The following is a 12,612-nucleotide window of genomic DNA, read 5'->3' on the forward strand; positions in this document are numbered from 1 at the left end:
ATTCATCACATCTGACACTGGAAGGTACCGTCTGCAGATAGAAGAAGATTCACTTCTTCTGGTCTAAGAAAAATACAGTCACGACCCTCCTGTACCCCCTGTAGCAAGGGGTGACCCAACTGGCCCCAATTCACACCATGGCAGTTAATAAAACCATAAACTGGCACGAATCAGTACAAAAAACGTGTTTTTTCTGCTGACCTATCACCAATTAAGACAAATTTCTCTGCCATCCTATCCTTGCCTTCTCTCCCCACTGCTCTCACTACATGCAGGGATGTTTACTTCAATACACACTGCAAAAAAAAAAAAAAATCTAGTGTTAAGCACACTCAAAAGTAACGTTGGTAGCTATTTACCAAGTATTTTTTAATGCATGCTAAGATTGGGACTGTCCCTTTCATAAAAAGATGAGAGGATGTGAAGGATCTGTCTTCGATGCTCAGTTCTCAGTTGAAGGCCAGTTAATGTTGACCATCTGAAGAGACAAACTCTTCCAGTCACAGGCATATTCCCTATAACCACCAGCAGCAGCTTTCAGCTAGATCCCTGAAGTCCATTAATGAGTCCTTTATAGCATTAATCACAACAAACAGCATATGTTATATATTGACTCCAACTGTTCCTCAGACAACTGGTCAGAGACAACAGATCCAGATGCCTCTTCCAAAGCAGCTGGGTTTTCCCACCCTTGCTTTCAAGCCAGGGGTTGCTTTAATACTGGACAAAGGCAGCACCTGGCTGCTTTAAATATCCATCCCATGAGTAGGTATAGCCAGGGCTCACTACCTGTTATCCAAGGTCTAACTGGAGAAGGTCTAACCAGGGATGCTCATTTTTAGTCCCACCTCTACCATTTATACCTCAAGAAATCAGAACAACCTTTTCCTTCTTAAAACAGGTACAGGCAAGTGCTACTTGCAGTTGAGTATCTTCAGGAAGGTACCAGATTCATATAGAACCACAACCCAGTAAATGGTCTTGTGAAAAATTATTCTTCCCATTCCTGCAGCAGAGAATAAGCAGAAGAGGGAAACAGTCTAGTAACATTTAACTGCTTTTTTTTTCTTCATATCAAGTTTGCACAAAAGGTATGTGTTTTACTAAAATCTCAAAATTTAAGTGCTAGAACAAAGGACACATTTTCCCCTGTATCATCAACCCAAAATCTAAGAAAACTTAGATATATCTGTAATCCAATGAGAACTGATTCAGAAAAGCACCTTGTGATTTTATTGCTTTAATCACTGCAGAACGTGGAGAGTGTTTGGCCAACAGAGGCAAACCCAAAGCACTAAGTGCTGTCCTGCCCACTGCTATTCCCCTTTGGTTTTCTTTTGAGTCAGCACTGAGAAAGCAAATTAAGCTTCCAACTCTCAGCTCCTATAATCACATGAGATACATGGCACCGACTCCAGAAGTTTATATATTTTCTTTTTAAAACATGAATGGGAAAGTGTACACAAACACCCTTCTTTCCCCATCCCTTCCTTCCCATAAGGAGGGCTGTTTGTTTTTTTATTTGACCTTATGAAAGGCTAGGGAAGCTATTCTACCAATACTCTGATAAAGGTAGCCCACGCTTCCTTAGAGATACAGCAAAGGGAAGGAGGAAAAAAAACCCCAACCACCAAAACACCCCCACCAGCCACAAAGCTGCTAGATGTATTTTTTCATGACTTTTGTACAGAACAGCGAATTTTATCAACAAATTATCCCAGTTTACAGTTCACTTAGAGCCTTCCTGAATAAGAAAATAAATGTAGAGGCACTAAGCACAGTAGAATCTCAGTGGTCCACAGCCAAACCCTCGTATTCAAGATAAAAACACCTCAGATGGGGCTTTCTGTGTTTCAATTTATGGATCTTTAGGACCACCATTTCTAAAACAGTCCATTCAGCTGCCAACTCTAGGGAAGTGTCTTTTTTGTTGCTTATGGGGGTTTGGAATGAAGCAGAGGGGGGGTTGCTTTTTTGCATGCCCTGAAAATTTATTTCAGGAATCTTGTTTAAAGGCGTGCATGCAGAACCAAACCAAATGAATGGTTGGTGGCAGACTTTGTTAAGCCATAATTTTTTTCATTCACAGGCTGTGATTTTAAAGGGCTCCTCAACCGCTCGCTGGGGGAGGATCAGCACAGCTGAGGTGAACAGGAACACCAACCACTATCTCCACACCCAAAAACTGGGAGACCCTGGTAGATCTTGGCCTCTGGGCACATGAGCATTTTTGGGATCTAATAATAAATCTTGGAGAAAGGCAAGAAGATTTTTAGTGTTCAAGCACAGGAGAGGACTTGGGTAAAAACATCACTGTATGGCAAGCACACATATTTAACATCATCCAGCCCAGTATCATGCAAAGACGGCCATGGCAATCTCAGGACCAACAGACTCTTTTGGAGTTCAATCCAAGGCATCAAAATAAGTATATTTCTGGCTCCTCTTTATGTGCTGTCTCTTAATCATTTCTGCACATACCACATACTTAAAATCCTAACTTTTAGGTGGGGGAAGATCACCCTCCCCCATATACACATCGAGTCGAATGGATAAAATCCCCCACCTTCCTCCTGATTCTGCCCATCCGCACAACCCTGTGTTTGGAAGGATTTTAACCAAAAATGGTCACTTATCCCGACAGACTGACCTGGGAAGATGTAGGACTTCTGGGGAAGGGCAAGGGAGACACAGACTTTAATGACTAATAAACAAACCTGATGAACAGCTCAAAAATCAAACAAACAAAAAAAAGGTTGACATTTATCATATAACTTGTTTCAGGAACTACTGTAAAAAGGCACATCACTGACTTGATAAGATCTTTCAAACCAGTGGAGTTTATGTATACATAGGCACAAGGGGAAATGGTTTATTTGGGCTTTAAGGTTCTTCCTGCAGGATGCAGTGTTTATAAAGGGTATTTCTAGAACTTCCTCATTGCATTTGTGAGATCGTGCTCTCTGTAAGCCTCCAGCTCATCTCTGCACCAGCCTGCCCGTCTCCTATCACTCCCCCTTTAATTATTTTATTTTATTTATTGTTTTTAACCAACCTAGCTAACTCTCTACATTTCACTTCCTTCAGACAACAAGCAGAAGCTCATCTCCAGCACTGCTTGATAACTTTCCAGCCATTCAACACACTCTCATGAAGCATTACTATACCAAAATGCCAAATACTTTCACAGAAAAAAAAAAAAGAAAAGGAATTTTTTTCTCTTAAGCAGCTCTAGTGGTTTAATTGTACTGCATCATTTTACTCCTGCTTTTAAACAGAGAAAACAAGCTCTTCACTAAGTTCTTCCTCTAGGTCAACTAAACACCAGGTGCCTTTTTTAAAAACACGAGGTCACTCATGCAATGCAAATATCACAATTACTATTTTATAAAACTCTGTACCATTTCCTAACCTTTTTATCTTTACAGTCACCAAACTGCATACATCCCGTAACAACATGTAAAGCAATGACGAGCTGCAACCAGCTTAACAGCTCCCATGCCAAGTTTCAGTCAAGGATGAATTATGTTGGCAGCACTATAAATTTCCAGCGATAAACTTTTTGCTGTAATGTCACTAGTATTAAAAAAAAAAAAAAGGCAGCACACTGTTGAAGTATCAGTGTAATTTATACACACAGACTTTAAATACATGGAGCATAACAAGGTCCTGAAATACAGGGATTTACACTGAGGTCTAGCAGGGGTGCCTATCCTGGCTTTCCCTCACCATTGAGGCAAACATGGGTTTTAATAAAAGTTAAAAAATTAAAATAAAAACATTTAAAAAAACCACAACAACACTAAGGAATCAGACACCTTGGGTTTTAACAAATGTGATCACATAAGGCAGCAGCATTGCTGAAATCACAGAGAAGATGGTAGAAGGCAGGTCTAGCCCCCACTTTCAGCAACGTGCTCTCCCATGCAGCTCTTCAATAGCCAACCTGGAAGCAGAGGAGGGTGAATTTCTCAGCTTGGCATGATCAGGACCCACTGCATGGGGCATCTAAGGCAAAACTGGGCATTCATCACCCTTCTGAGCCACTGGACTTCTGATCTCACACCCTCACCCACACAGTACAGAGGAATCATGGAGAGATGCAAAGATCCAAGCATTACAGCAATCACTCAAATAAATCGAACAAAAAAGTAAGTAACTGCACAAAAACTAAGCTACACAGTTGAGAAACTCCAAGCCTACTTTAAATTAGCTCAGGTGATACTTTCAGATCTCCACATAACTTTTAAGAACCAGACAGTTTGTAAATAATCACAACCCCAGAGCCAGATCCCTGGAGCAGCGGCTGAATGCACTCGCCAGCTCTGCTGATGCCTTCCAGCAGCTCTTTATGGCATCCCCTGGATTACTGCAAGACAAAAAGAAGGAGCTCTCCAGTATTAACACCTGGATACTTTTTCTCTTCTCAGTCCTCAAGGTTTTACAAAGGTCCCATGGACAACTGTCCCAATGGGACCTTCCTGGCATTCCAGCCCAGAATACCGCTCACTTCCAAGGTATGATCCCAGCAATTCACCCGCCCCTTGCCTCGTTTTGTCCCAACTTGAGGCAAAGCACACGCTTCCCTATATGCTGCAACTTGAAGCATTAGTTAGTAACCTTCTATCAGCTCGGGGGCATACCTTTCCACTCGTAAAACCAGGTAAACAGCCAGCATGCCTTCCAAGCACTTGGAAACCCAGGCGGGAGTGTTTGGACATGTCAGCGGAAGAAATGCAGTGAGTGGAGGTGAGCTGAGCTCTCTGCCTTCAGCCTGGGGGGTGAACACGATGGGTATGTTTTTGGGCGGCATCCAACTCACCATGGGGATCTGCTCAAGGTGCTACAGCTGAGGAGTTTCTACAGCGGCAGAAAAATGAGTGCTGCCAATATCTAAAGGGAGGAACACCCCGCCTAAAAACAGATATACACAAGGCTATGTGTGTATCAGTTCATGTCCCTGCCCCCAAAAAAACGCTTTCCACCACCAGCATCTGAATTAAGAAATAAATAAAAAGCATAAATGGTCTAGAGACTCAAACAGAAAAGAAGAAAAAAAAAAACAAACACACAGATATGTTCTAGCTCAGATGCTAATTGCTGCTAGTGGCATCAACTAATCCTAAGCACGGACTTAACTCCTATAAAACCACATCATTTAAGAAATCTTGTCTTTCCGCAGGCAAGGGGAGGACCAGGAAGGAGCTGGTAGGCGAGACCGTGGTGCTGCAACAGGCTCTGGTGTTTAGGGAAGGAGCTTTGCGATTTCCCACAGCGTTTTGAAACTCTGACTGCTGTGCAAATGCCTTCAGTGCATTTCAGAACTGCGATGGAAACTAATCTTGTTCCCAACTACTCAACAAACAGGCAAGCAATGCTCGACACTTTAATGTACAGCACAGGGGGAGAAGCTGCCTAGTCCTCAGACCCACTTTTAACCGGCAAGAAAAGGAGTAATGGGACTATCCAAACAGGATGTATGTATAATGCAGTTAAAAACCCCCCAATCTAAGTGTTTCCAGATCTCCTTGGGACTCGAGTGCATGTGCAGAACATGCTCCTGTCCTTGCACAGCAGCGCAGGTCCTTACAAGCAGAGAGATGTGTTTCCCATACGCAGGATCAAAAGACGCTATCAGGTTTTACAACACATCTCCCAGCGCCATCAGCGCCAGTCTGGCAGAGAGCAGCAGCAGAGGTGGAACAGCCACCAACTCAACTTTCCTATTAAAAAAGGTGGGGGGAAGTGGTTGCTCTCAACAAGACACACACTTTTTGTTCCTAGGAAGAGATGTACGCAGGTAACAAGCTCTAATGTTACTTTTAAAAGCCCATTTAATATACACGCAAATAAAAACCATCTATTTATTGTTTGGGTAGTTCACTGAAGACTACTTCTGGCTTGCTTTTTGCCTGATTTCTGTAGTACTTTGGACAAAAAACTAGCTAGCAAGGAGTAAGTTCCATCACCACATCAGTCTTCAGGTCATGAAATGTTTCTCTCCTTGCCAGGCATCTCTGTCAAAGTCCAAACATTTTGGGCAACTCTGCAATTCCACTGTTTTTGAACACACCACAGATGGGGAAATCAACTTATGTTGTTAAAAAGCCCCGTAACCCCTCCTCCCAACGCCTGCCAGTAAGAAGTTTCCTTCCTAGCTGGAATAGCCATCAGCAATACTCAGCTGATAGACTCAAGATCTCTCCTCCGATTACGGCACACGTAGGAGTTGAGAACAAAGGAGGGGGGGAGTAGAAACACAACAAAAACCCAAAACATAGTCCTTGAAGTGTGAGTTGCAAGCAGAGAAAGTCAAAGAATAAAGTTATTCAAAGAGCCTAAGAGCAAGCAGGCTGGAGACAAAAACAGTAATTTGGGTTAAATCTCACTTAGACCTACTGCAACAGGTAGAACCTGCCGGCTGTTGGCAGAAAGGTCTCCAACAGCCTTGAAAGCAGACCTTGTAATGCTGCTTTTGATAAAACACACCTTATTTTAAGGTGAAGCATCTACTTTTACTGCACGGGGCAGACAGTACTTCACTCCAATGGCTCCATCAGGTGCATGTTACCGTGATCACCTTCTCCTGACGTGAGGAGAAAATACTGCCAGGAGGGTTTCGCTGCAGCAAGAGAAGTCCTGCTTCCAGACAAGAGTGACATGAAGGAACAGAAATAAAAGAGGCAAGAGGCAAAAAAACAGCCCCCAAGAGCTTATGGAAAAGAAATGGAGACAGAAAATGAAACGCAGCAAAGACACCCTCTGGACTTTGAGATGATGTCCACCTGCCCACCCAATGCTTGTTTGGCATCCAGTTGGAGTAGAAAAACTAGGTAGGGGACATTGCTTTATTTTTGGGTACCAACACTGATGGTCACACCGATATGATACCCCCCCCCCCAAAACCAGGTGTGCCAGAGGGCAGAAGTGCAGTATTTGAGCACTGCTTTGCTGTCCTTGCTGCCTCAGCAGGGCTTGCCCTTCATCCCAACTCCATCCTGCCAGCCAGCACCGTCGGCTCACCAAGTAGAGGGGGCCAAGCAGATGGTTTGCCTTGTGAGGAACTAAAGCATGAGAAACCACCTGGGCAAATCCAACCTTTGCTCTGAAAAGCTGATGCAAAACCAAAGGTGAGGGTTAGATGCAGAGGGAAGGCATCAATAAGGCAGCCAGCTGCATTTCTCTGCAGCTTGAGAGGGTCAGGTTTTCAGTACTGAGCAAGCACCAGAAAAATAAATGATTAAAGGAAATTTGACAAGGAAAGGGGGTGGACGTGGGTAGAGAAACGGGAAGGAAGGAAAGCTCACAAGATCTTGGCAGAAAACCAATAGGTAAGAAAAGAAACCAAAAAAAAAAGGAAAAAAGAAAGCATTAGAAACCATCAGCTGAGTATACCCATGGCTAAGGTGCAAAGCAATGGTCAGTGGAAGCAAGGTTGGGAGATGCTGCCCTGCTCTGCTTGCTGCCAGGCTTGGAGCAGACCTCTCTTTCCAGTGCTGGGATTTATGTGACAACAGCTTCTTGCTTGCCTTTGGTAGCCCACAGAAATGGGGACTGCTGCGGCTTGCATGTGCTGTCAATCAACTCTGCAGTCTACGTGTGCCTTTTTTTTAGTGAACTGACCTTTTTTAGTTTTCTTCTTTTTAAATTTCTGCACTGCTTTAGAAGTGTAAGTCCTCCAAAAATCAAACGCTCCACAATGCAAACAGGGCATGTATCAAAAACAGTCTACAGAGCTGTACTTTTAGTTTCACTGATCTCTCTGCCCTCTCCACCCCTGCACAGCTCTTGCAAGAAAGATCACTTTCTGCTGTTAAAAAAGGGGGGAAAAGAAAGAAAAACAAAACCCTCACATTTTTCAATGAATTTGTTGTAGGAAGCAGTTCCTATGGCCATTCTGCTGGAGGGCAGAAAATTGAATTTATCGATTCCTCAAGCATGCCAGAGTGTGTAAGAAAGAAACAGGAGGGATTGAAACAAATAGTTGTGTCTCATTCCTGAGCTCCTATTTTCCAGCCTGGTCCAGGAAGAAGGAAGGACAACTACCATCATCTCCCTGCAATTTGGTGGCCGACAGGAAACGATTTTGTGGTTTAAAACCAGCTAACAGCAAACCAAGCCCATGTTGAGAGCGAGCCTTGCCACACAACGTACTTTTGTTTGCAGCCTCGGGATTTAATTAAACAGGCAGATAAAACCTACCTTTTAACCCACGCTCCAGGGTGTGCCCTGGCGAGATAAAAAACAGGCTGCAAAAACAGGTCAAAGAGGATCCCATTGCTGGTGCGGCATCTGTGCTGGGCTCCAACACTATCCCACCACCAGCATCCCAAAGCACTTCTGGATGAGGGGAGTCGCACCAAAAAACCCTCACTTTTTGGCTCAAAGGTGGGTTGTTTAGGTTTCTCCTCTTCAATGCAGAAGCGGGGTTATCCAAGGGCTGCCAAGGGCCACAGTGTGGACTAATAATGTGCTGAGAAATTCAAAATCCGTCTCCCTCCTGCTTGTGGCAACCCTCTTCCCACAGCTTTCCTTTCCAGTTGTCCAACAAAATACCCTCTTCATATATCTTCCACCTACAATTTCTTTTTAAAGCATTTCCAAGACAGAAGGAGAAAGAGTAGAAAGGGTAAATCCCTTCTTCCCTCCCCCCCCCTTTCTTTCATCCAAGAGCTATTATTCCCTTATAAACAGCAACTTCTCCCAGTGACTGAACAAAGCAGCTACTTACATGTCATATTTTAAACAGGCATGTTTTCAGGCCAAGAAATAAACAGTTATATTTTGGCAATCCTTCATTTCCTGTCCTATTTGCAAGCAATAATGTCATGACACGCAGCGTGTCCCATGCCTTCCTCCCTGGCTGAAGCTTGCAGCAAAATAATTTGGCTGAATGAGCTGCCTTTGATACCTACAGAAAAATCACCATGCAAAAACACAGTGAAAATGAAGGGGGGGGGGGGAAGGAAATAAATTATTTTTTCAGCATAAAGGGCAAACTGCAACATTGATGGACTCAGTATTTAGACAAGCACTGCTGATCTCTGCTCAGTGGTGGAGGGAAGTGGGGTTTTGGGACCAGCAAAAGAACAAATGAGACTTAAGTTTAATTTTCTTTCCCTAGACTGGGAAAAATGCATCGGTGTGATCTCACACCACATTCTGCTGCCCTGGACAACACCACAGCAGCCCTACACATATCTCACTTAACCCAGCTCGTTAAAAACCTCCAGGGGACCAGTCCCACTTGCAAACACTTGGCAGGCACGCTCTGAGCCCGCTGGAATAAATCAAGCGCGCGTTCCGAGGAGCGGGGACACTTCGGGGACACGGGCTCAGGCAGGGCACCGCGGCTCCATCCCAGGCAGCGAGAGGCTGCGGACCAACACTTCCTCGTTCTCTGACCTTTTCCATTTAATTACTTCCTGTGACTTTCTTGGAACCATGCATCGGAACGAGCAGGCGGCAGCCTCCGGCCATAACCGAGTCACTTTAAGGGTTCAGCTCCATCCTCCTACGGAAAGACACCGGCAGCCCATCTGGGAGCTGGTGGTTTTGGAGAGGGTCACCGCTCGCAGTGGGCGGCTGCCCATCGTCTGGATACAGAGGCAGCACTTCCCGAAACTCTCCCGCCGTTGCAGCTTCGTGCCTCCAATTTATTACCAGGCATCCCCGCTCTCCCCCAACCCTGCAACGTGTGGAGGGGAGGGAAGGAAGGAAGCAGAAAAAAAGGCTGAGATGCAGATCGAGGCGCTCGCTTTGCAATGACAAATTGACCTCTAAGTATCGATCTGAAATGGTGCAGTCGTGAAGGGACCGATGAGTTTACAGCATCCTAAGCCCCATTTTTTTTCCTCTCCTCGGTTTTATAAATTGTCTCAAAACTCAAAATCTTATCTAGCTGTTCTCAAGAAATTATTAAAAAAAAAAGGCAAAAAACCGGAGGGAGACCCCCTCGTTGTTTACTTGAAGAGGGTTATTTTAAAAGGCATCCTGACAGTGGTCCTTTTCTTTTTGTAATCTGGCTGTTAACATTTGCTCACAGTGCACTCCGTGAAACAAGAATAGCTATGCAAATTAAAGCCAGATATCTAGGGCAAATAGCACGCTATACTACCATTGTTCTGACAGCTTGAGAAAACTTATCAGGAGAGCCTGTCCTTATTTCTTTTAACACCATATATATTGGAGAAAAAAAAAATCAAATCACTTCACCCACCACTGAAATGAAAAAACAACCCATGAGTCACCGGCTTCAGCGACGCTATCAATCAATGCAAGGCTGGAAGCGAGGAGCTTACAGAGGAAACCATGGCTTACCTAAAACACCTCGCTGTGCCCTGCAAGGCAAAGGCCTGGACTGAACTCTGACAAGCCCAACCACGGCCTCCAAAAGAGCCACTCGGGGTAAGGACCACGAGGCATAATTTATCCTGAAAGCCACCACATCCAGACCCCAATAAAAAGGCTATTGGTGGCCTGGGAATGGGTTGGATACCAGCTCCCCGTGGCCACCAGCACTCCCCATCTCCCAGGGACTGAAGCACAACGTTGTTGGGTTGACTGGTGACCCCACAAGAGGTGGTGTGACCCAAGAGCTTCTCTCCCCAGCTCAGGTAGGGACACACATGAAACCCATCAGCTGAAGCCTCCACCAGCATGGCAGCGCAGTGGCACGTGGAAGAAGAATTTACTCCAAAACAAACTGCAGCCTACAATTAAGGGAAGAAAACCCCAACCAACCATCAGAGCCTAGTGCTCGCTGTTTTACACTGACACTCACCTCCGCACCAAGCCCTGCAGGAAAACACATTTGGAGCAATATCTTGCCACAAGATGAAGGCTGGTTGAGCATTAGATTTTGTCCACTGAATTGGGTTAGGTTTGGCCCTCTGTTCTCAAACCCAGAGACAGGGACCCACTTCCCCTCCTCTTGTCCAATTTGCAAAATTAAACAACAAAAAAAATAAACCCCAAACAAAGAACCGGCAGGTTTTTATTGGAAATGAGTTGGCCACATTTTTCCAGCCTGTTAGGTCATGGCAATCCATGCAAGAGAAACTCAACTTTTTCTTTTTTTGTTGCAAGAACCTTACCAACTTCAAAATAACCACAATTTCAGAAGTTACATATAAACATGTATTTATAGTCTCTTCATTAAGAACTGCCAAAATAACAATCCCTCTCAGCACGTTGCAGGCAGAAGCCATTTCCTTCGCTACTCATGTTTCTCCAGTAAATCGCCCTAAAATAAGTTTACCAGGACGAAGGTGCGAGTGTGGCACATGCCACCAATTATGATATTTTCTCAGGCTCCAAACGAGCCAAAAAGTTGCACAATTTTGACACTGCTTTATAAGCCCTGCGAGGAGTCATTTTAAAGCACGGTACATCCTATGGCGCTTGGCACCAACCCAGTCCTGCACGCCAGTGAGTCATTCCTCTTGACTGTCAAAACCCCGAAGGAGATAGCCAGGAACAGCCCTTGGGCCAGCGCGGCGTGAAAAAGCCCTTCCTGCCGTCCCCCTGCAATAGCTTTGGGTTTTATTTTTGGGGAAGAAAACATTAAAAAAAAAAAAAGGGAAAAGGGCACCGTCAGGCATTTTGAAAGCCTCGGCGCGGCCTCTCCTGGGGGGGAGGGTTATTCGTGGGGGGGGTTTATTCCCGGGGAGGAGGCGGGAGCGGGCGTAGGTACCCGCATCCCCCCAGGGGTACGGCGGGGGGGTGCCGGTGAATGGGGAGGCCGCCGGTGACCGGGTTTATGAATGCGGCGTCATGTGACGGCGGCGGCGGCCGCCCTCCTATTCACAAAACGGCGGCGGCCGGGGCGGGGACCCGCGACGTCGTGTGTCCCCCCCCCACCCCCCGCTCCCCGCCTCAAGCTCCGCGTCCCGAACCCCCCCACACCCCCCCACAGACCCGGGGGCCGCGGGGCGGGGGCGCGCAGCGCTCCCCCTTCCTCCTTTCGCCGCCGCTTCCGCCGCCCCCGCCCGGGCGCCCCGAGCCCCTCGGCCGGGGCGGGGAGCGGCGGCGCGGGGCCCCCTCCCCGCGGTGCCCCCGGAACCCCGCGCCGCCCTCCCAGGGGTTTTTTATGAATGAAAGGGCCGTATGCAAATGAGCGCGGCCCGGGGGGGAGCGCGAAATGGCGGATGCGCGGGCGGGCGGCGCGCACACGTACGCGCGTGCCCGCCGTCCCTCTGTCCGCCCGCTCCCGGTCCGTCTGTCCGAGGGGAGTGAGCGACCCCCCGCACCGCTTCGCGCCGGGGGCAACAAAGGGTGCCCCCCCCACACCCCCCTCCGCCCGCCCGCGGCCCCGCTCACTCGTCAGGGTAGGCTTCCTCGGTCATCTTCTCCCCGTCTAGGCTCATCCCTCGCCGCGGGCGGCCGGGCTGCGCCTCCGCATCTTCCCCGGCGCTTCACATGGCGAGGGAGGCCGCGCCGCGGCGGGCCGGGGCTGGCGGCCGCGCCGGGCCCGACGGCGCGGGAGCGCGGGCGGCGGCGGGGGGTGGGGGGGGGGGGGGAGGAGGAGGAGGAGAAGGGAAAGGGAGGGGGGGGCTACGGCCGCGCTCGTCGCCGGGCGGCGGCGGCCGGGGGCGGAGGAGGAGGAGGAGG

The 12,612-nt window shown here is 47.2% G+C and overlaps 1 protein-coding gene and 1 long non-coding RNA gene across 3 annotated transcripts in view; one reads left to right on the plus strand and one right to left on the minus strand.

The window, feature by feature from the left end:
• SPRED2 (sprouty related EVH1 domain containing 2) overlaps positions 1–12,444 on the minus strand; it is a 60,176-nt gene extending 47,732 nt beyond the window's left edge. Inside the window, exon 1 of the mRNA XM_027694952.1 lies at positions 12,322–12,444. Coding sequence (XP_027550753.1) covers positions 12,322–12,368 — 47 coding nt within the window. The 5' untranslated portion in view covers positions 12,369–12,444. The remainder of the gene's footprint in view (positions 1–12,321) is intronic.
• Positions 12,201–12,612, plus strand: part of LOC113973172 — a 9,495-nt gene continuing 9,083 nt past the window's right edge. For both annotated transcript variants that reach the window (XR_003536166.1, XR_003536165.1), the window contains exon 1: positions 12,201–12,329. This is a non-coding gene — a long non-coding RNA (uncharacterized LOC113973172). The remainder of the gene's footprint in view (positions 12,330–12,612) is intronic.

The sequence above is a fragment of the Neopelma chrysocephalum genome, unplaced genomic scaffold (genome assembly GCF_003984885.1).
Source record: "Neopelma chrysocephalum unplaced genomic scaffold, ASM398488v2 Primary Assembly neopelma1_99, whole genome shotgun sequence".
NCBI classification, from domain to species: Eukaryota; Metazoa; Chordata; class Aves; order Passeriformes; family Pipridae; genus Neopelma; species Neopelma chrysocephalum.